Here is a 22,549-nt window from a genome sequence, read left to right as displayed (position 1 = left end):
CTGATAACATCGGCTCACATCGTCTGAAAATAACAAATGTATGCATAAAGTGAATGAAACCCTAATGCTGAAAAGATTCCAAATGGTTATTTACAGCTTAGATATTCCTGAGTGCCTCAGTGTACAACACGACCGTAGCTGTGTTTCAAGTGTGATATTCAGTAAAGCGTGTTTTTTGTGTTCTGTCCTGTGACAGACCAGTGGCCTAGTTCTGTGTCTGCTGCTTTCAGCAGTATGGGTGGGTTAAAAAACAACAACATTCTTGTCTTTACCACTGAGATGCACACATACAATTCCCTTAACTGTACTCAGCTGCGTTGCAGTATGTGTGAGGATTTGCTTGAAGCTTGTCTCGTTTCAATATTTTGAATTATAGTCAAAAATTTCATTTCATTTAAGAGTTTGGATTATGCATACCTTAGTTTTTGATTTTTTACATCATTGGTTTACACCATTTTTGCACCATTAAATCAATGCATGGGAATAAAAGCAGACAAACTCCAGACAAACCTTTAGCTGTCATATTTCATCTGTGTGAGTCTCATCTGTTGCCATCTCTCTCTCTTTCTCTCTCCGTCAAAGTGAAATTAATAACTGACATTTTGGAAACAGATCTGTGGTGTCTGGGGTCATTCTTAATTATGTATTTGTGGGGAAAGGTGCAATAAGAGGATTAGGTAGGTGGATCACTAATGTGAGATTTCAAACAGCTCTAACATGTCACCTTCAAACCACTGCCAAACATGCCCAATCAAGTCTTGTGAATATGTTTACAGAAGAGTACTATAAAAAGAAAGATTAAGTTAAGTATGGAATTCAGACTAAATTGACATTAACATAGTTAACTTTTCAAAGTGCTTGTTTTCAAGGTAAAAAAAAAAACAAATCCAACATTCAAGTGGTCAACTATCTGTTGTAAATGCTCTAATACTGTTACTTAAAAGTACTTCTTCCAGCATGATGTTAAACCTGTGCTGTTTTCTAACCACAAGGATTGCTTCTGTAAAAGCTCATGTTCACTGCTCACTGCTTAAGAATCCTAATTATTAATGTCCACTAACAAGCTCATTGAGATGAAAGAGATCAGCAGATTGGTGCAGTGCTTGCTCTTAACAAGTAACTGTGAATAACTACTCTACCCATTAGCTGGGTTGTATATGTACACTTATTTCAGTGACTAAGTTGTGTGTTTCCACTGATACTTAGTTAGTTGTTGTACCTTGACTAGCACTATGGGAGTTGATAGACTTCTTGTTAACCCTCTTTGCTTTTCTGTACTCATAGTTGTAGTTCTTGGTTCTGGCATTTTTCTGGTCTGTGAACAAATGCAAGTGGTAGTGCTATCTGCACTCTTTCTTTTATCATTTTTCTACATGCTCACAGTCTGTGAAGGAGTTCAAAATGTATCATTCAAACAGATCTGTCACCATCTGTGAACAAGTAATACAAATGAATTTAATACTGTGTGTCTAATAGTGAAACAGTTTTAGGCCTCCGCAAATGACAGATAGTAGGCTACTTCAGTGTTGGATTTTGTTTGGAGAATGTTACTCCTACTAGTAACAGAATGCAAACTGTCATTTTACACAAACTATATACTAAGATGCAATTTTGCTTAAACCAACTGGATGGTCCACCATGTCAATGGATTGCCATTATTTTGGTACTCTTGTGTAAACAGAAGTCAAGCAAACTCTCCTTGCTTTAAGAGAGAAAAGTGCACATCCTAAAAAATTAAAAACTAATCACACACCATTTTGAATGCATTGGAAATAGCCAGATAATGAAGCCCAAGGTCCAGACTGAATATAGCTCTCAGCTACTCACTGCAAAGACATTACAAAAGTCCCTCACCGATGGTGTATTCACTTGGTGATTGGGTTTGTAATGTTATTTGCAAACATGTGAAAGACCTCATTTCTAATTGGAGCAATTATGTAGAAAACGTGCAAGAAGACTGCATCTGGTCATGCAATTCATCCAGTACATGTCCATAATACAGAATCTACTGGGTCCTTGCTTGTAGTATGCATTCACGGTATATGCCACACAGTCAGTTATACACTGGATGTGCATTCCAAATCCGCTGCTAGACAAGAGTGCAATGTGATGTACTAGCATATTCTGTATCTGTTCCTGTTAGTGACAAATTTCTCATGCTAACACTCAAATGCAACATCACAAAACCCCTCCCTCCCCACTCACTCTTTCTCCCTCTCTCTCTCTCTCTTTCTCTCTCTCACTCTTTCTCTTTCACACATACACGCATACACACAGACACGCACTCCCTCTCCTGCACACTGAAGTCTAAAATCTAAAAAATACAGTGACTGCACAAACCTTTAACAGACTCTCTGATACATTTTAAGTCACTGTGAAATTGCCTACATCTGTATGTAAAGATGAGAACTAAGAATTTACATGTTTGATACCCTCTGAGCTTCATCAATAATCAGCAATTTCATGGTCTTGACATTCTGACACACACACACATTCAATCTTTCAAACAGTACTGTCAAAGCAAGAATTTTAGCCTTTTTAAAGTAATACCACTACAAACAGCATCAACAGAGTCATTATAAACAAAAAATAATATGCATATACACATACATAAATATGGAAATACTTTTCACTTTTTCTCGATATGAGATTTGATATAATTGAAAGATATTGTCCTCTCACGTGTTATAACTCGTTTCAACATCTAAAAGACAAGAAATTAAAATCACTGCATGCAAGTGAATCATTTTCAGAGTGGGTACATCTCAGTCTGAATTGCTCATACAAAATATACTGTAATACAATATACATTTATACATACTTTGATGCATGAACATTCAAAATAAACTGGTCAGAAGTAACAGTTCTTGTCAGCTTGTGTCATTTCTAGTTGGCTGTTATATTGCCTTGTGGCAAACATCCAAATAAGGCGTTTTTATGATATGTTATTCATCAAAATTCATGTCATAAATAATGGACCATACCCTGGACTGGGCAGACATGAAATGAGCACTCAGTTACATGGAGCAGAAACAACAGAATTTTGTCTGAATTATTGAAAGGAAGCATTGAATCTGCTCTCTTCAGTTGTAGTAGGCTTTGGCCTCCAGAAAAACATGGTAGAGAGAATGCTTCTACCAGCTTTCTGTTAATGCCCACTGTATGATCGCTAAAATTAAGCCTAGAGTAACAATAAGTAACACAGGAGCAAACCTCTAAGTTGTTTGCTTTTATTGTATTCAACAGCATTTTGTATTTGACAGGAAGTACATGCTGTGAATCAAATGTGTTAATGAATGTAAAGTACTTCCTGTACATATAATGCACTAGGCTTGTAAATGATTAACCAGTTTTTTCAGTGGGGTCATTTCTTTTTTGCTTTTATTTTAAGCAATTCCATGTAAAGGGGACTTTCCAAGATATAATACTCTGTTTTTGGTGGAAATATGATACCTTTCCACTCCGACAAATCTCTAGCCATACAGTGAGCCTGGCTATACACAACAGCTGACAGCCTGTGGTTAGTGTAAAGAGAGGAGCTCATATGTTACCTGATTCGGCCACTTTGGAGATATCCACTCCCTGCTCTGATGCCATGAACCCCAGGATAGAGAAAACCACAAAGCCAGCAAAGAAGCTGGTGCCGCTGTTGATCAGAGCCAACATAAACGCATCCCTGAGGAGGAAAGAAGGGGAGGTGATGTGAGAAACGGGGCCGAAGGAGGCATAAGGCTTGTGACCAGAAGGTTGCAGGTTTGATTCCCTGCTGGGACACTGCCATTGTATCCAAGGTACTTAACCCCCAATTGCCTCAATAAATATCCAGCTGTATAAATGGATAAAACTGTAACCTGTTTAAGACAACATAAGAAGGTCTGCTAAATGGCCTTAATGACAGTAAGAGACGGGGCTCAGAGAAGCAAAGTTGAAATACTTGTGCCACAGCATTCTTTCTTGTACGTCGTGAATGACACACAGCATGCAAATATGTACTGTGATCTAAACTGTCTTGTATAAACAATTGTGGGGAAACCCCTCTTTTCCCTAAATTCGTCAGATTTACTTAACAAAGGCACTTACTTGTAGCAGTCGTTGTTGAATCTGTTATAGCTGCCGAGGGCAGTTAGAGCACCGAGACCAATAGCATAAGAGAAGAAAATCTGGGTGCCAGCATCAATCCACACCTGAACGAAAGAGACAGAAAACAGTGTTAACACTGAGGGTTAAACACTACTGACTGACATTAAAGCTACTGATTGATATTGTTAATATCATTATTATTTACATTAATAGTGTTAAAATTGAGGGTTAAACTCTACTGATTGACGATAAACTGCATGCACTACTCCAGAATAAAAAAAAGTTTAGAGTTATGTTAGCATAGATATTATAGGTAGATTTAAACATCATTGAGATTAAGTACTGGAGAAAGACATGTTCATTCATTAAAAGCACCCACCAGTATCAGTGAATGGTGAATGCTTTTAACACCCCCAGTTCTTACAGGTAAGCCCGCCGTGTTCATTGCTGTGCATGCATGTCGGTATCTTTTGACGCTTGAATTTAAAGTCCTATGTGAGATGCTATGAGCCCTTACTTGCAATCGTTTTCCCAGGGACTGTTTGTTGAACGTACCTGTGCCTCACCGAGCTTAGACCAGTCGGGCTTGATGTAGTACATGATCCCGTCATAGGCACCGGGCAGAGTCACACCCCTCACTAGCAGGATTATCAGAACGACGTAGGGGAACGTGGCCGTGAAATACACAATCTGACGGGAGAGAAAAGAGAGGGCCGCACAGGTATTACACCTCTAACCCAACAGCAGGGTGTCAGTCAATCATTTTTACAATCAAGACAGTCACAAAGTGCTACACATAGCATAGTGCATTTTCCAGAGGGAACCACAAAAACTTCAAAACCCAGGCCAACTGGGGAAAAAACTGGAAAATTATTCCCTGACCCTGGAAAAAGGTGGTCAAGAGGCTTCTGGAAAATAGTAATAGAAAAGACATTGGCAAAATACATGAGGCATCAGTCCATCCCAACAGTTCATCAGAACAGTTCTTTTCTACAGCCAGTGAAGTGGACAGGGGATGGAAATATTGGCCTTGGGTGGGTTATGAGTGGGGCCCCTCCTAGAAACATTTGATTTATTGTTGTAAAACATTTGCTAAGTATAGCCTTTTTACATTGAAACCTACTTTAGAATGATTTATTTATTTATTTTTTAATTCCGGGAAGTAATGTGTGTGTGTGTGTGTGTGTGTGTGTGTGAGTGTGCGCAGGTATGTGTGTATCTACAGTTTGTGTGTGTCAGTGTGTGGGTGGAAAGGCAAATTATTTGAAATGAAGTCATACAGTACATTCAATATAGCCAAGTGTGCCTGCTTTGTTTAAATGGAAAAGAACCACGTACAGTGAAAGGAACTAGTAAGAAGAATATGAAATTAAGAATTACATCTTATGACCTGCAACTTGATACACAAATATATCTGCTAAGCATTCAAACCAAGGGCAATACACATAGTCACATGCTTAGGCCTGTCATATGCAATTTTAATGACTTATTAAGTTTTTGTAACACCCGTGGTAATCTTCCAGGTACTCACATACTAAACTAGAAGTTCTTATCTAATCTGTATGATGTTTCAAAAGAATTGAACCTTGCACCTTTGTAATCTGGACCATTGTGATAAGACATCAAATGAAATCCAACCTCACTGATTTTTATAGCTGCCTATTTTACTGTGTTGGTGCTCTATAAAAGCTGATGTGGGTGATAAATCTTAGATATAAACATCAAGCTGGCCTAAATTCATATTTAAATGTGAGCTGCCTATTTTTTCCACATCTGTTTACTTGAAGATACAAAGGCCATATAATTATAATTCAAATTCACATGTCTGTGCTGTCGAAAAGTTGATGACAGCCTCAGTCTGGCAATCTGTTCTATAAGATGGCCTCATTCCAATATATGGTTTCAACAGAAAGATTGCAGGGATCTACATATGTGTAAATGTGCAATACAGCTGAAGATGCTGTTTGATTAAATATATTAACTTGCAAGTAAAAAGAAGGAAAGAGCTTGTCAGCCCTTTCTGAAGTGCCCTGACTGTGTGTTTGTGTAAAAATAAGACCACATGACATGATACCATCTTTTAGATTCTTGGAGTGCACAGAACTGATTTCCCTCGTAGGCCTGTACAACGTGATTTACGGCAGACACTAAGGGCAAAGGGTCCTGAAACTGCAGGAGAGAATGTGAAGCGCTGCTACTCATCTTTCATTTAGCTGCATGTTTCATTTCCATTTAAAACTATTTATAAGACATGACTAGCTAGCATCTACCATTCGGATAATTTCCAATACTAACATTACATCACTGGTCATTTCATCTGTACCAGAACGGATTGTTATATTATCAGATGCTGTACTTTTGCGAATTAGTCAGATGACCCTTTGTCAATATGGCACACAGCCTACAATCCTGAAGTAGAGCTGAACTTTAACTTCTGTCACTGTAAGTTGGCCTCCTCTACGCCTGTCATATTCTGGCCGAACTCTGTTCATCGTATCTCTTCTCTTTCATGTCTCCTGTACAGGTAACCCTCCACCGCTCTCATTTTTCTCTCTTCCTTCTCCTTCATTCCAACATCCTCTTGTTGTGTAACACCACCCATCACCTTCTGCTGCCTTTCTCCTCCACACCTGATGCTCTTCATAGAGCAGATGAAAGCGAAAATCATGTGGTAGTTTACTGGAGAGTACCACAGTGTGAACCACTCTGAGTTCTAGTCCAATCCCACACCCTGACAGGGCTGCACAGGTATAACCAGGTATGAAGGTTTCAGAGGAAACTACAGCATATCTAGCGTAACTCTTTGTATTGGCTATTATATTTGTTTTAATGCAGTACTCTCGTATACACTAGAAAATGCTGATAAAATGTTATTCAGGGTATGGTACTAAGGCCATCCTAAGGCAATAAGTGACTTAGGCCTAAGAAGCATTTGCAGCTCTAAAAAGATGTTATGCTGACCTTTCTCAAGTTGCATTCATGGGATCATGTGCTCTATAGTATCTGTTTTCAGAACAAGCATTTGGAAGTGCAGTCCAGTGTTCCTGGTTTGTAATGTATCTTGATTTGTTATAAATTACAGCGCTATTCTAGGGTCAGTCAACTGTAGTACTCCTTTTTAAGGGACAGCTTACAGAGGGATATGAGGATTCCAGTCTTTGGATCTAGCAGCAATTGGCCGCCCTTGAGATTTTTTTTTTTTTCTGGAAGTGGGGACTTTTTACAATATTTTTCCATTTACAGTGGTATGTTTTTCAAATCATTATAAGTAACAGCAAATGCTTAAGTAAGATTTTAAATATTTTACACGCAGTATCCACTTTTTATAAAACCAACAGTTTGACAGACACCGAGCTTTGCTGAGGTGGACGATGGTGCAGTACAGCACAGCAACCAGGATACTGTGCCACAGGAAATGCCATATTTCAGAACTGCCTGACACACAGTGACCCCATGGCACTTATCACAAAGACTAGGGTTAACCCTGGTGTCCTGGCCAAAATCCTAATCAGGCCCTATTAACCCAGCCATTTTTAAAATCCTGCAGTTTAATTGGCTAAATTAAATCCCTCCCTCTCCACCTAATCTTAATTGTGGTGAGCGATCTGGCACAAAATGGTCGTCCCATATTACCTAAAAGGATGCTATATATAGGTACTATAAAAATCCAATCCAATTTTTTACAAGTAAAAAAAACAAAACAAAACAAAATAAATATATGTAAATAATAAACGCATTACTAGGGCATTAGAGAGGCGGTAAAGCATGAAATTAAATCTCTGCCAAGTCCAGAAAAATGTCAGGGATTGATGACTTCCAAAGCCAGGTTTTTGCAAGGACACAAACTACGATCACGATCCAAACTCGTCTGAATTATTTCCCTTGAGTGTCATAAAACCCCTATTGTGCGGCGATATAAACAGCCACAACTGAGCCATTCAGGTCATTGAACTGAAACGTCTGGACTTGTCCACACTTGTTCTGCATGCTACAAATCGCAGGTAGTGACGGAATAGTTCCCTTGGATCGTTTATGTGCAGTAATGATTAGTCCAACTGACTGAGCTTACAGGGTTTACAGAATTTACAGTACAAACATGACATGATGACAGCACTGTGCGTTGCTGAGGGAAGCCACTCGAGTCTCTGTTCCCCTCATATACAGCTGGTGTTTTGTCCAGAATTTACACTGCGGTTATGTAATTTAAGACAGTTTTACTCGTATTTCTGTATTTACCACACCGCTTACTGCTCGTTCCTAAATTCATAATGTGTCAGTTAGGAAAGCACATGATTAAAGCAGTCAAAGTCAAGGCCTAACCACTCAGAAGGAGAACTGAACAGCCCCTGCGGTTACCTCAGATTGCTGACTTAAGCAAAGGTTTTCACCTCTGCTGAGGACACCAGCATTAAAATACCAGGAGTGATTCATGTTGACCTTCATATCATAGCTAAACATTAGAGATTATGATTGTACAGACTGATTTGTGTGGAAAAAAACAGACAGAAAGACAGGTATTCCTCTCTTTACGTGGAAGAGTGCAGTTAAAAGCAAGGGATAATCAGATACAATGCTATAAATACTATTTTAGTTGTAATTTAATTACATGATCTTATATGATTCCTGACTCCAGCTTCTTCCTTAGATAACTGTTATTAAGGTTAGAATAAAGCCAAGGGCTTGCAGCTTTTGAAAAACACTGATATCTCATATCTTGGTTCTGGCTTTAAGGTGACCCCGCCTCCCTAGCAGAAAAAGGGGCAGCTGCCTTCCCTACGAGCTTGCTGTCACGTTTCACTGCAGTCCACCTCTCCCAGCCAGCCAATGAGAGCGCGGCACAGTGACAGGGATACTTTGTAATACTTTAAAGCCACACCCCCTCTGGAACTGACGTTGCCATGGCTACCCTCTACCTCCTTGCCGGGCTGCACTGCCGGTGTGGAATGAAGGTGCAATGTGAATCACACAAGGTTAGATTAGTCACATTGCTTTCTCCTTCTCCTCTCCAGCCCGGGCAAAGAAAAAAAATAAAAAGAGACTAAAATGGAAACCTGTTCGGATTTACGTCTACCGGGCCTCTGGAATATTCCACCCCTTTAATCACACGTCGATATAAACCTCACGGAATGCTCTTGTCCTTACATAACCGCCGAGCGCCTCGGTATTGATCGATGTTGGCACAAGAGGACAATGCCCTACAGCGTCTGACAAAAGTAAGCGGAGTGTGACTCCCCGAATGGCCGGGACGTCCAAGGTGTCCTGCCCTGATATGACATCCTCCCTCCACATGCTACGCTTGGCAGCGGTATGTGCTCACAGGTTCTGTACAGTAACAGCCTCCGGTCTGGCAGGCTGCACCTGCTAGGCATGGAGTCCACAATTCTAAAAGGCCACCTGCAGCGCTGACCACAACACCTGAGTGAAAATGCTCCTCTTTTAAGAGCTGTGAGAGGTCTACTTTGTGTTGGTTTCCACAGAACGAGCATACCACAATGTGTCCACCGTTTGTTGGGATATGTAACATGTTGTGGTTGGGCATTTGGCTCAGCTGTATCAGCTTTATCCCAGGAAGTTGTGTTGCTTGAGCCCACCGTTTCATATGCAAACAACTCCTTCCTGAGATGACAGCGGGACTGTCTGCTCTCCACAGGACAATAGCTCAGATGGGTACTCAGAATGTTGGTTAACATCAATGCCAATTGAATGTTAACCCTGTGGGGACAATCTTGTGCTTGACCATTTGCCCGGCCAGTCTAACCCTAAGAAGTCAAGGGAAGGTGTTGCTTCAGCCCACCTTACAGTATGTAAATGATTCTTTCCTGGGGGGGACTGTGGGAACGTCCAGCCCCCACAGGTCACCAGCCAGGATAGCTACCCAGAATGTTGGAGGGGGTGGGAAAGGATTCCTTTAAAGATCAGTGTTACCATACCATCAGGGTTCTTTTATCTCTGTACTTGGGGAGAAGATCCACTGGTTCCTTTACTGTATTAAAGAACCTATTTGTGAAACAGTGAAACGAAGTCTGAAGCCTGCATTCATTTTCATACTCGGAAGGTACGACAACCGTTTTATTTCTACACCGTTCTCGTCTCATCTCGAGTTAACACCTTGTCACTGAGCTGTGCCTCTTGCCTTTCTCCGTTTATGCATTTGAAGCATTGCAACGGTGTGATTTAGCCTGACAAAAAAGGCGACAGATCAATTTAAATATGACGCAGCAAGATCAGCGTTTCAGTCAAGAGAGAAAACGGCCGAGAGCAGCTGACCCGGAGGATCAGCAGCTGAAAGGAAGAGCGCTGCTCGGTGGGGGGGGCCGGGCAGAGAGCAGGAGCCATTACGTAACCAATGCACAGGTACAGAGGAGGCCATGCATGACCTGGCCGAAGCGCCATGTGACTCCAGGTGGCCTTTACCTTTCAGCCAGCGTGGCTAAGACCGGGATGAGCCTCTGTAAGCCTAATGCCAGATGGGGGATGCGTTACCTTGCCGGTCGACTTCACTCCCTTCCACACGCAGAAATACACCATGAGCCATGTGGCCAGCAGACACAGCATCAGCTCCCAGTTTATGACTCCAGGCTGGTCGAGGCCGTCTGAGATGTTCAGGACCTTATTCCTGTGGGAGGGAAGGACTGACGTATTAAAAGAATGTATGCGGGGTATATTTTTAAGATTTGGCAGAAATACTGCTATACATAGTACATTCGTCATTCTATTTATACATTTTTTCCTGTGTGAAACTCTTTATGTGAAACTTGTGCTTGGTATCTCTTTCCGGGTTTAATGACCCCCCAGTTGCAATAATTTTCTAGCAGCCAATTATCTTGACATAGAGCTAAACTAAAATCTTCTTTCTGCTTTCTGTGCTTGTGTGGCTCATAATATATCTCTGATGGCAGATCCACAGCAATTATCTACATTCAGACTTATTTCAAGAGAATTTAGTTGGCTCTACCACCAGACTTGCACTATCGTTATATAATTTTGCATAAGGATAAATCTGTACACTATGTCCTGTGCAAGCAGTTCTACCAACCCCCATACCACACACTGAATTTTAAGCAAGCACTTAGGTCCCATCCCACTCATGAATGCTCGGCGCTCCCACAGCTAATGTACCAGACTCAATTAAGGCAGCTCAGTTAAGAAACTGCACGGCATCCTCTCATGTCATACCAAACCACACGCATTTCATACATCAGAGCTGTAACATTGGTGGTAGGAAGCATTGGTGGTCATGTTAATAACTCAGACGTCCCAGCAGAACAAAGTGACCACCTCATCATAGACCATTTTAATAATGGTTAAAGAGCCCGCAAGAGGTGGGGGTGGGAAGTGTGTGAGACAGAAAAGGGGCAGAAAAGAGACACGCTCTGTCATTAAGCCTTTAACACCAAGGTTTTTAACGTTGCTGTGGCCAGCCAATCAGCATTAGGCTTCAAAAGGTGTTTAGCCAATACATCTGTATTTAGCCAACAACAGTTGGAGATTACATCCTGACTTTTACATTTTTAATATTTCAATTTTTACGTATTTCTTTTTCAAGGGGAACATAATGTTTTACTCCATAATACAGTCATAGTCAATGTGTGAAACAATATGCTGTGTTATAAGATCTGGGTTAAAAACGGTTACATCCGGACTGGCAGAAGCTTCTCAAGCTGAATAGGCAACTGTATATTTCAAGTCTACACCTGTTCCAAAACCAACAAACTATGTGGTTGCATGCCCTTGGCTCGGTTCCACTAAACTACCAACAGCTTATCAGAAGAACAAGCCGAGTGATTCAGCCCAGTTTGGCGTGAATGGTGTGAACGGCGCATAAGAGTAACAACTCACTCCCAGAACTCGATGATGGGGGAACGCCCTTCCGCCAGCTCCTCGCAGGTCAGGTTGCCAAAGCTGGAGTTGCCGATGGTACCGTTCTGGCAGTCATCGTGACGGAAGATCTCGATGCAGCTGTCAGTGTTCCAGGAGTTGTTGCACGTGGCCCAGGGCAGGGTGGCGTTGAAGGACTTTATGAAGTAATAGAAGCCCCAAGCCAGAACCATGATGTAGTAAGTGTTGCAGAAGAACACTATCACCATCGAGGCGTATCCCAGTCCTGCAAGATCCAGGCAGCAATCAAATGATTAGAACAAAGAATCTGTTCTTAATAAACATACAGTTTTTTTCCATATACAGTATATTTGAATTCTGTTCAGTGCAAGCAGTGGGATTTGTCATCTTTTGCATGTATCTGAAAATAAGTTTGAACTACAAAAGCCAGCAGGTAATAACAGACACTGTCATAACCAACTAAATCGAGCAGCCGTGAGACTGATTTCTGTCTTGAGTCACTCTTTCTTTCCTGAATTGAACATGCAGTCAGCATCATTTGGTATGAGTATGAACTTAACAAAAATAGACAAATAGTAGAAAAGCACCAAATCTTTTGAATAAAATGTGTACATTTTATATAACTTTTTACAATCAAAATAAAGAACCATCAAAATGCAGCATGGATGAAAAAGTATTAGTATGCACATAAATTTCATATTTTTGCATATTGACACAATGCATTTACAGAAATATAAACACAAACAGAAAGCAATCTAAAGGCATGTCTTGCGGCAAGTTAGGGAAGAAGGTCTCATTGCGATATATTCCTGACACAAGCCTTGCTCACTTTAGTTCAATTTACTGCAGTCTATTTTAATCACTAGTATTGGATTGAAGTCAGTACTGCAGATTCAATTAATTTGGTTTCTGGGGTGTTTTAGCCGTCCTGCCCCATACAGTTCAAACTGTGTCATTTTATTATTTTCTCCTGCTAGACTTTTTCCCTGTTTAAAGGGGACAATGTGGCACAGTCCTAGATTTGGTACAGATTTGTAGGAGATTGTTTTTATTGGTAATACAACATGATAATGGAAGGCTGTGTGATTGTGCTGCCAAAGGATGACAGCCAAATTAGTTTTGCATTGACAGTAACTGACATTAGTATAGGCTGCATTTGTCTACATTGACACCATTCTTTACCCAATCCAGGGTTACCTGACCGTTAAACTAAATACACCACCGAAGTATGATCAGGCAAGAATTAAACAGGAATCACAAATCACATGAATTGTTACCCCTTGTTAATTTAGCCCATTTTCCCTCCTTTGGTTACCTTTTACTTACAGCTTATTTAGGCCCATCCAGGTAGTTTTGCATAGAAAATGACAGTTGTCAAATTATTGGCTTCCTCTAAGAGGATTTAAAAATAGTATCCTTATGAATGAACACAGTAATGCAATACTGTCAGATATCCTAGGATACTGTCAGAGCTTTACACAGCCAGAATGTCCTATATTAATCAGGTCTGAGCTGTATTTTGCTGTGGTGGATAAATTCACTTTCAAATATTAATAACATAATGGAAACATAAAGGGCACATTACCAAACTCATTACCTAATGTGGAAAAGGATGTCCAAACAATTATAGAAAACCATGCCGCCAACTGTGCATATTTGAATAATTTCATTAGCACAAATTGTGTGTTAAATGACAGGTAACATTCCACTCTGTACAATTTCCTTTTGTAAAATTAAATTCTCCTCTCAGTTACTCAATTGTGCTGTATGCTGTCCCTTCATTGCTGAGTTATATTTGATTATACTTAATTACTCCATTAAACTCTACTCTAACGGCATACATTCTGATTGTAAGACAGCAGCAAGGCAGATCTGGATCACTTATGCCATTTATATGGGCAAACAGGGGTCATACTCACAAAGATTCTTTAGGGAAGACTGCTGTTCATGATGTCATAATTGGTGAGAGAATCTTCTCACAAGAAATGACATTACTTTAATGACTGTTACTTTAATGTAACAAATCAGAAAACAGTTATATCACCCTAAAATAACATCAGGCATACACCTCAGCACTTCCTACAGAAGTGATCAAGGTAAAATTTTTGGCTAATTGTTATGAATCTGGCATATTGCTAACAGGCTATCTCCATATGTCTTACGCCATACGCTGAATGTTAGGACAGTGGTTGTAAAGGACCAAAATGAAAGCAAAAGGGATAAACTGAATAAGGAACAGAAGACTGCTGCCAGTCATTACACAACTGTGAACTCAGAACTAAAGCAAAACTCATGACAGCTTAATGTGGTCAAATGAAAACTCGATACCTGGACCTATTAAGATTCAGCTGACTGAAGCAGTTAGAGACTAGATTCTTTTTTCTCATCAATTAAAAAAAACAATATAATTTTCACTATGTTTTTATGCAATCAAAGGATAAGTTCTTTGTGTTGGGCAACATCAAAATGTTGAATGTTTGTGAAAGTCCTGGAAGATAAAGTGAGTGAAATGATCCACTAAACTCCAGTTGTGACATGATTGTACCCATTAGCCCTCATTTCCAAGGTTCAGTGAAACCCTGAATGGCCTATCCTCGTGGGCATCCTCATGGCTGTGAGGTTGCCCAAACCACCCTTATGCCACGAGTTTACATTCCCTCTCAAAATCTGTTTACATCAAATAACCTAGCCCACATGTAACTTAGAGCTCTATTTGTGTTTTCATAGTGCAGACATTTTTGACGTCACATTATGCTGGCACCCAAATATTAAAGTGTAATTCTTTATGTATTCATACATATATATACTCGTGAATATTTATAATGTTATATATATACATACATACATATATGATTTTATTATATACATGTATGTATGTATGTATGTAACCTCAAAAAATTGTCTTCAACAAAGTTGCAACTGTATTTATGTGGTCTTTACAGGACCCCCCTCTGTGTGTTGAGCAGGTGCAGACTCACTACGTTACTCAGATACTCCAAAAGACCAAGCAGAGAGAGAAGTACAGTGGTACCATAGCCAGAATCTGTATCTTATGCACCTTATTCCTTGGACAACTCTGGAAGTGTTTCATGTCAGACACTGTGTTTACCCTACAATGTTCCATCGGGGTTTAGTTCATACAAGTGTTTCTCTGCCATGCAATGCACCTATAGGAGAGCCAAGCAAATGCCTTCACATGAATAAATCATTATATCCATGCTGCTGTAAAGCCACATGACCACATAAAGGTAATTCAGCATTTATTATTTAATATCTGTTATTTTAAAAAGTGAAGATTGTTTCCCAAGTGAGTGTTCTACTATGTGTTCAGCAAATTTAGATTATTTCTGTGTCTCATCTACAGATTAATACAGACGGCCTAGCATTACACAAGACCTGAGCTGAGAAATATCTTTCAATCTGGTCTGATCTGGTTTTGAAGTGGAACCTCGAGGGTTGGTGCGGGGGAGAGAATGTACCTTTAAATAGCGGCGCGATGTTCCACACATTGATGCTTCCAGCCTTCATGAACTGTCCCAGTGCAATCTCCAGAAAGAAGATGGGGATTCCCCCCACAAACACAATCAGCATGTAAGGAATGAGGAACACTCCTGGAACACAAGAAAACAGAAACAGGAATCAATGAAAGGCTGGAGTCGACCTGTACGTTGTTGAAATGCAGTTGTGTAGGTGCAATGCTGTGCTTAAGGCAGAACCAAATATTTAAAAATCAGTGAAGAGCAGGATAAAAAAAATCTAAGCAAGACCAGAATACCATGAACAGTTAACACTTACATAACATGTAAGCCAGTGTCATCATAGGTAGAATGTTGTGTTTTTCATGGTAGAGGAGATCATGGAGATATATCAGTCTTGTTTGGAAATATTAGTTCCCCTTAAGCCAAGGTGACATTATTTGCAATTTCCTGTCTAAAGGCAAACATCCTTCCTTAGTATGTAGGGACAATTACCACTGACCTTGAGCAACGGCACTATTTTGTATTAAAGTACTTTGGATTCCTTGTTATAAAATGATCTAGTCTGATATACAATTTACATTTCAGGCGCAAACTGTGCATCTCTGCTCCCCAAAAACGTCTATATGTAGAGGAGAGAAGGAAGCTCTCTGAACGGCAGAAAGCCTCTCTGCTATCTGGCTGGGGCCAAGATTCTGTTATGTAAAACATGCATGTCTAAAGCGCTCCTCCTCAGAAGGCGCTGAGAGTTCTTACATCCTTATTAGCACTCAATGTAACTGCTGCGCTTGTCGGCTGACATCACATGGGCTGCGAGGAAGCACGGCAAGCCATCACGGGCAATAACGGCATGGCTCAGAGGCTTCTGGCTGACAGCAGAGGTTGGCGGCTTAGGCCAGCGAAGGGGTCGGGGGAAGGGGGAGGGGACGGTGGGCTCGGGGGCGGGGCGGGGCCTCACAGTGATAGCCAGCACCAGTCTTAACGCAGATTATCCAGCGAACAATGCGGCGGGGCTGAATGAAGTCGGGCTGACGTCACCCCCAGCCATAGGCTGACAAAGATGGCCTGCGAGAGCAAAGAGGCCGAGCTATAGAGAGCGCCTTCTGTTGCATAACCCAAGACTCTGCAGGCTGCAGACCCCTCTCCAGCTGAGGGGGGAAAAAAAAGCACAGATGCACAGAGGCAAGGCAATCCTTAGTAAGGAGGCCAGGGCTGGAAATTACACCTGAATTTTTGTACAACTGAATAACAATGGTGTGCCAGGGTATGAAAGCAGGGTAGCAACACGCTTCCTAACCTTGAGGATACCTTGCAGACGGAGTGGTACAGAGTTGTTTTTTTTTTCCCCTGAAGCGTGGCAGGCTGTTAACGCTCCAGCAACTAGAACGAAGACAAAACTCATGCTTCTGACGCTGCACTCATGTGATGACTCTGCGTGAGCATGAGTTTCTCTGTATCACTGTACATGCCAAAAACAAAACAATGGAAATTCTCAGTGGATAGGCTGGGGACTCTTGGCAGGGGTTTCTTAACTGCGTTCATTGTTTCAATCAGTGTCCTCTGGTAGGAATTCTGTAACTTTGTTTTTAAAGAACAAAAATTGAAATGAAATGAAGGTTCTGAGAACCATAACTGTACAACTGAATTGGAGAAAACAATTCAGATCTGTATCTTGATCAACAGAATGTATGCTTAGAGGTTCAAAATGCAATATAGCAACATATCTAACTATACACCATTCCAAAAGACGCCAATTTCTCAATGATAGAATACAAATGTACAATTCATTAATTGTCTAATATATAACATATATGCCAGCTTAACAAAAAAGACCACAAGAGTCTGGAGAAAACCAGTATCCCTGTAATTCCATATATACATCTCCACTTCTTAAGCATGTTATCAGACATCTAGATATATTTTCATTCAACAACGGCAATGAAGTTTATACCCAGGAACTCGGTAAAAAGCTCCGATTCAATTCAAAAACTGACAGAGACAAGTCCTGGGAGAAGTGGCTGGCGAGAGTATAATTGAGTAGTCTGTTCTTTTCTCTCACTCCAGGCAAACTCATTGTTAGGTCACTAAAAGCATTGCAATTTGACTGTTTTGCCAGTTGTACAGTGCTGGGGTTGTCTGCACAAAGAGATCTCTGTGGCTGAAGTAGCAGGCGCCTTTGGGAGTAAAACTGAACCGAGTTCACCGATAAATCTCAAACAAAACACTGCATTTTGGGACACGTAATAGTAACTGACATAAAGTTCACCACCTGTGCAGAAATCTGACATGACGGCGATCCTTTTAATTACTGACCTACAATCGAAAGCGACAGAGATTGAAATGTAATTCCATTCAGCGCGAGAGAGACCGCAGTCAGCCTTCCCCGTGCGCATGAATGGCTCGCTCTGGCAGATACTGCTTATGTGCCCACCGCGAGACTCGCAATGGCCGCGCACGCACGCGCGCGGTATGGAAACCAAGGTTAATTTACGAACAAAGAACGCGCCGGAGCGATTGCTGCAGGTGACGTCAGAGAGAGCGTGACTGCCAGCAACGGGGCCGAGGGGGAAGTGAGACGCGCCGAGCAGCGTGATCGTGAGTCAGTCATTGCAGAGGCTGCTTCCGCGACGCTCTGAATGAAACGCAGACAGGCGAGAAGCCGCTGCTGTCAGGCCGCGAAATGGATCTCTGCTCAGCCTTGTAATTAAACAGGTACCGGAGAGCGCAGAGGCAGATCGCCCCTCCGTTTTCGCCGGTACCTCACAGATCACTGCCTCTCGCTCAGAACTAATCCACTACCTGCTGCGTCCCCCTGCTAATGGCGTTCCCCACTGCGGTAATTCACTTAGCAGTGCTGAAAGCTGTAATGAAGTGATGGTAGAGGATTTATCACGGAGGGTCGTAGTAAACATGCAGACCTCTGTTTTACATGTCAGACATGAGTAAGATTATTTTGCGCTCATTTTTATTCCGCAGCCATTCGTGAACTTGCCCGAGCGTAAGATTTTGATATGGATAATGGCGAGGACCTGAAAGGTCACTAAGCAGCTTTTCAAAATGATACAAGGTTTTCAATTAAAGCACGTGATGGCTTTATGAAGTACTTCTGTTCTCTGTTAGGACCCGAAGGTCGTTCTCATTATTAACCATTGCACAAAACCTCTTTCCCATCTTTCTACATTTATTCCCATTTTAAGTTTCTTTCTATTTTCATTTTGGAGGTTACAATATGACCAATGTTCTGTTTTCATTTTTAACGTCTTGATCCAATACAACACTTTTTTCCACATGAAAACAATCAAACAAGTTTAATGCAGAGTGAATTCATCTCTTTTGTTCAGATTATGTTCAGGTTATGTACGATATGTATGTTTTTTTTTTTTTTAACGTTTCGTTTATCGTTGCACCTGTGGAAATTGTTGCTTGAATAAGGAGTGAAATCAGCACCCCAATGCACGAGTGCGAAGGTTGACAAAAAGCAGGAATGGCAGACCAACTCTGCTGGGCGGATGCTAAGCGACATCTATTCTGGACCGTGTAAATGCTGAGGGCTCACCGGGAGGGGTGGAGAGAGAGGTGCGCAGTTCAGCGTGCTGGGATAAGCACGGGCAGAATGAGCGGTGCAGCTCGGCTGAGGATGGCTCAAGCAGGCGCATCATCCTCTCAAGCAATCACAAGAGCCTCTTTGGGCCTATTACCGGGCCGAGAGCACCGTCAAAGCTGGGTCGGGCCCCGATTACACTTTCTGGTGTTGAGGTGTCGCTATAAATACCCGCCCTCCCCCAGTCCTGTCCACGCACACGGAGAAACTGTCTTCTCTGTGGTCACGTGGCCAGCGCTGCACAGGGACCGCAAATCATTCACAGTGTTCACGCTGTGAATGACCTGACAATAGAGCCCCCTTCCACTGTAACTTACAGACCGCTCGATCAGGTGACAACCTGACCACACACCTAGCTGCATCAGACAAGTGCAAGGTGACAAAGAGCTGTGAAAAGTGCGCTGCTTCAGTTTGGCCGCTTGCTTGTTTTGCAGTCATAACATTTTGAGCATGCCTGGGGTACTGCTAACACTAAGGTACTGTCAACAGTCCACGAGACAGCAGATAGTGTTAAGTATTGGGGAATCATCCGCTGCCAGCAAGTAAATCAGTAAGTGGTAGTAGGTTGTAGTAAGTTATAGTAAATTGGGTTTATTTTTTGCCAGTCAGTGAAACCCTGCGCAGGCTGTGTGAAAGGGAAGTCAGGTAGGTGTGGAATGGTAGCCTGAACCCGGACGGATCATAAGTAATGGTCAGGGATTGCTCCCCGGGGCTGGGTTACAACACTCCCTCCCTGAACCCTGAACCACGCTGGGTCCCAGCCAGAGAGAGAGAGAGGGATTAAAAGATTAACGGACGCTCCTCTTAATCGTTCAGCCACGTGGGGTGAGGGGGCTGATGTCACCCAGGGCAGCGGGCCAAAATTAACCCCGCGGTCCCCGCATCGCATTCTTTTCTCACGCCTGGGGCGGGGGAAGCCGACCTGCACACTGCTTGCATTGTCTGCCCACACGGCGCAAGCTGAAATGGGGGTCAGCACTCTGCCACGTCAGGCAACAACCAGGGAAGAGAATATTAACTGAGAATTGTACATATAATTCAGTATCCCGTCATGCAATTTTAAATTAATTAAAATCTCTGTGGTTCCTTTTTAGCATGCAGATATGCATGTACGCACACACAAATAAATGTGAGAGAAGCATAAGTTTGTGTTCTATTGTGCTGGAAGTCGCTCTGGATAAGAGTGTCTGCTAAATGCATGTAATATAATGTCTCCTGTATCTTTAATCATAAGTTAATCATATGCAACTACTAAGAGGCTATCCTCCCTGCAGCATACATGTTATACATTGAAGGTAAATGCTGACCTTAACAGGGTAATCAAAAACCAGGCCAGTATAAGAGTGGAGCACAGAAAGGTTACTTTGGGTACACTGTATTCTGAGAGCATGACCACTTTTCAAATGGAGAGGACAAAAAAAAAACAAACAGCTTTCGACTATCCAGTCATAATAACCCCGTCTGGTGTTACGAGTGGGGAACACGGCTGTAATATTTTTGTCCTTTACTCCAGTGAGATTGGGAAGTGGTGCACGCTGCGGTCTTTCAGCCAAGGACAAACGGAGGACTGGCTGCAGAACTCATAAATCCTGGAGCTGGCATTCGTTCTGCGCTACCTGCTGCTGACGAACGAGGCATGGAGTAGCTGCAGGGGCCTGAGAACCTCAAAAAAGGGGAAAAAAAAAAAAAATAAAATTTAATGCCTGGGCCACCGGCATTAACCACTCAGCGAGTGCGTCTGCAGAGCCGGGAGACAAAAGAGCTGATTTACGCTTTACGCTCCCAAGACGGGTTACCGCGCCTCATTAAGGAGTTTGTGCGTTAGGGGGCCCTTGACTCCTCACTAATTCCTGTTTGTGCTGTGCGTTTGATTGCACGGGACCGGAGATTAAAGATTATGTCCGTATACAGTTAGTATGCTGCATCAGTCTGCAGGGCTGTCTGCAACTCCTGTCTGCATCCTTTTGCCCTTGTTCATATGGAGGGGAAAGCCAGTCCAGTCACTGGGATAGACGCTGCAGGTTAATGAAGTTCTTCTTGTTGTTTGATTGAACTGAAACTGTCAAGGGATTTAATCCGGGATCTTCTCTAATTTGCTGCCTTAATCTTGTCAGCTAAAAGGAGTTAGAGCGTCTTGGTTGGAGTCACTGTCACAAAAACGGAGTCTGTGTTTGAGGACACAAATAAAGAATAACAACTGCATCTAACTTACGTTAGCTCCATGGCTAGCAGTACAGAACAGAAAACTGTATCCAGGAACTTTCATTTATGCAAAAGAGAGTCCATATATTCCCAAATCCACATGAATTCCCAAACCCCTGGCTATGGCTAATGTCAAAACATGACTAGATCTAAGAATAAACTGCAGTGTTGCCTGCCAGAATCCTGGTCTCAGTGACAACAGTGTTACTTTTAACAATGTTTCTCACGTAATTCCTCTGAGATGAAAGTGACTCACTCACTCACGGTAGATCTTACAGTGATGCAAAATAACTCACTGCAAAGCATGATGGGAAAAACCGACATTAAATTTAAAGTTACGTGTACATTGTACATTTCCGTCATTACACACATAGCGTACAGCTGTACTGCATGCACCGCATGTTCTGCACGTCTGTGGGCCATGATAAATGCTGGGTGTGTGACCTCTGCCACAACGGCAAGCAAATATCGGAAATTATAATAGAGTGCATGACCCATATTTCCTAGCAACCAAGAAATACAGATTGCACTTAACAGCTACTGCCGAAGCTGTGCGACCGATAAGGCTCATGTGACCAGCTTATTAAAGTAAAAGGATAACTACATCCTGCAATAAGATGAATGCTAATATACTGTAGTTTTGATGGTATATCAATATATAACAATAGACAAAACACACACACACACACACACACAGACCTGAGGCTTCTACAGTATTGCGGACACACTGTGGACATAATTTGCATGCACAGATGCATAGATACACAATTACGGTAATGAAGAGCTGGGGGCTGAGGTTCTGCACAAATGTATTGAGAAACGGTGGCTCAACATGCAAAATAAATCAGGTTAACTTGAGATCAGCGAACAGAACCATCTTCTTTTATCACAACTAACTGATACATTCGAAGGCAGTCAGTAAGAATTTGAATGCCTTGTAAAAGCTCAGTTCATTGCTACAGTTTGCATTCTCTAGATTCTAAAATGGTGGTTAAACCTTGGGAGCCTAACACACAGACCAGCGCATAAACACAGCAGACGGGTACTTCTATGCAACCCAACAGGGTCATTAATCACAACACAGTCTGTTGCCTTATGTTTCAGACTTTCAGTGCCTCTAAAGGCGTGTCACCTACAAGCCACAACCTGCAGTATAACCCCCTCAAAGTTTAAACGGACACATTTCTGTTTCAAAACCATGGCTATCACACATCTCATTTGAGCTGTTCAGTAACATTAGATGTTAATACTTCACCAGCTAGATCTACAGCCAGCAATGAAAAGAACAAAGAAATCCCATTAGGGTAACGTGTATTTGCGTGAATCCTGGATTGACACCACTCTTTGTTGC

General features: G+C 41.9%; 1 protein-coding gene across 1 annotated transcript in view; it reads right to left on the bottom strand.

The window, feature by feature from the left end:
* slc6a8 (solute carrier family 6 member 8) overlaps positions 1–22,549 on the bottom strand; it is a 40,550-nt gene that overhangs the window by 10,511 nt on the left and 7,490 nt on the right. The window contains exons 2-7 of the mRNA XM_036533152.1: positions 15,399–15,530; positions 11,920–12,184; positions 10,564–10,696; positions 4,636–4,770; positions 4,081–4,184; positions 3,552–3,676 (exon numbers count right to left, since the gene is read on the bottom strand). Coding sequence (XP_036389045.1) covers positions 3,552–3,676; positions 4,081–4,184; positions 4,636–4,770; positions 10,564–10,696; positions 11,920–12,184; positions 15,399–15,530 — 894 coding nt within the window. The remainder of the gene's footprint in view (positions 1–3,551; positions 3,677–4,080; positions 4,185–4,635; positions 4,771–10,563; positions 10,697–11,919; positions 12,185–15,398; positions 15,531–22,549) is intronic.

The sequence above is a fragment of the Megalops cyprinoides genome, chromosome 7 (genome assembly GCF_013368585.1).
Source record: "Megalops cyprinoides isolate fMegCyp1 chromosome 7, fMegCyp1.pri, whole genome shotgun sequence".
Classification (NCBI taxonomy): Eukaryota; Metazoa; Chordata; class Actinopteri; order Elopiformes; family Megalopidae; genus Megalops; species Megalops cyprinoides.
Note: the sequence above shows the minus strand (reverse complement) of the source record. Positions and strands in the feature narration are given on the sequence as shown.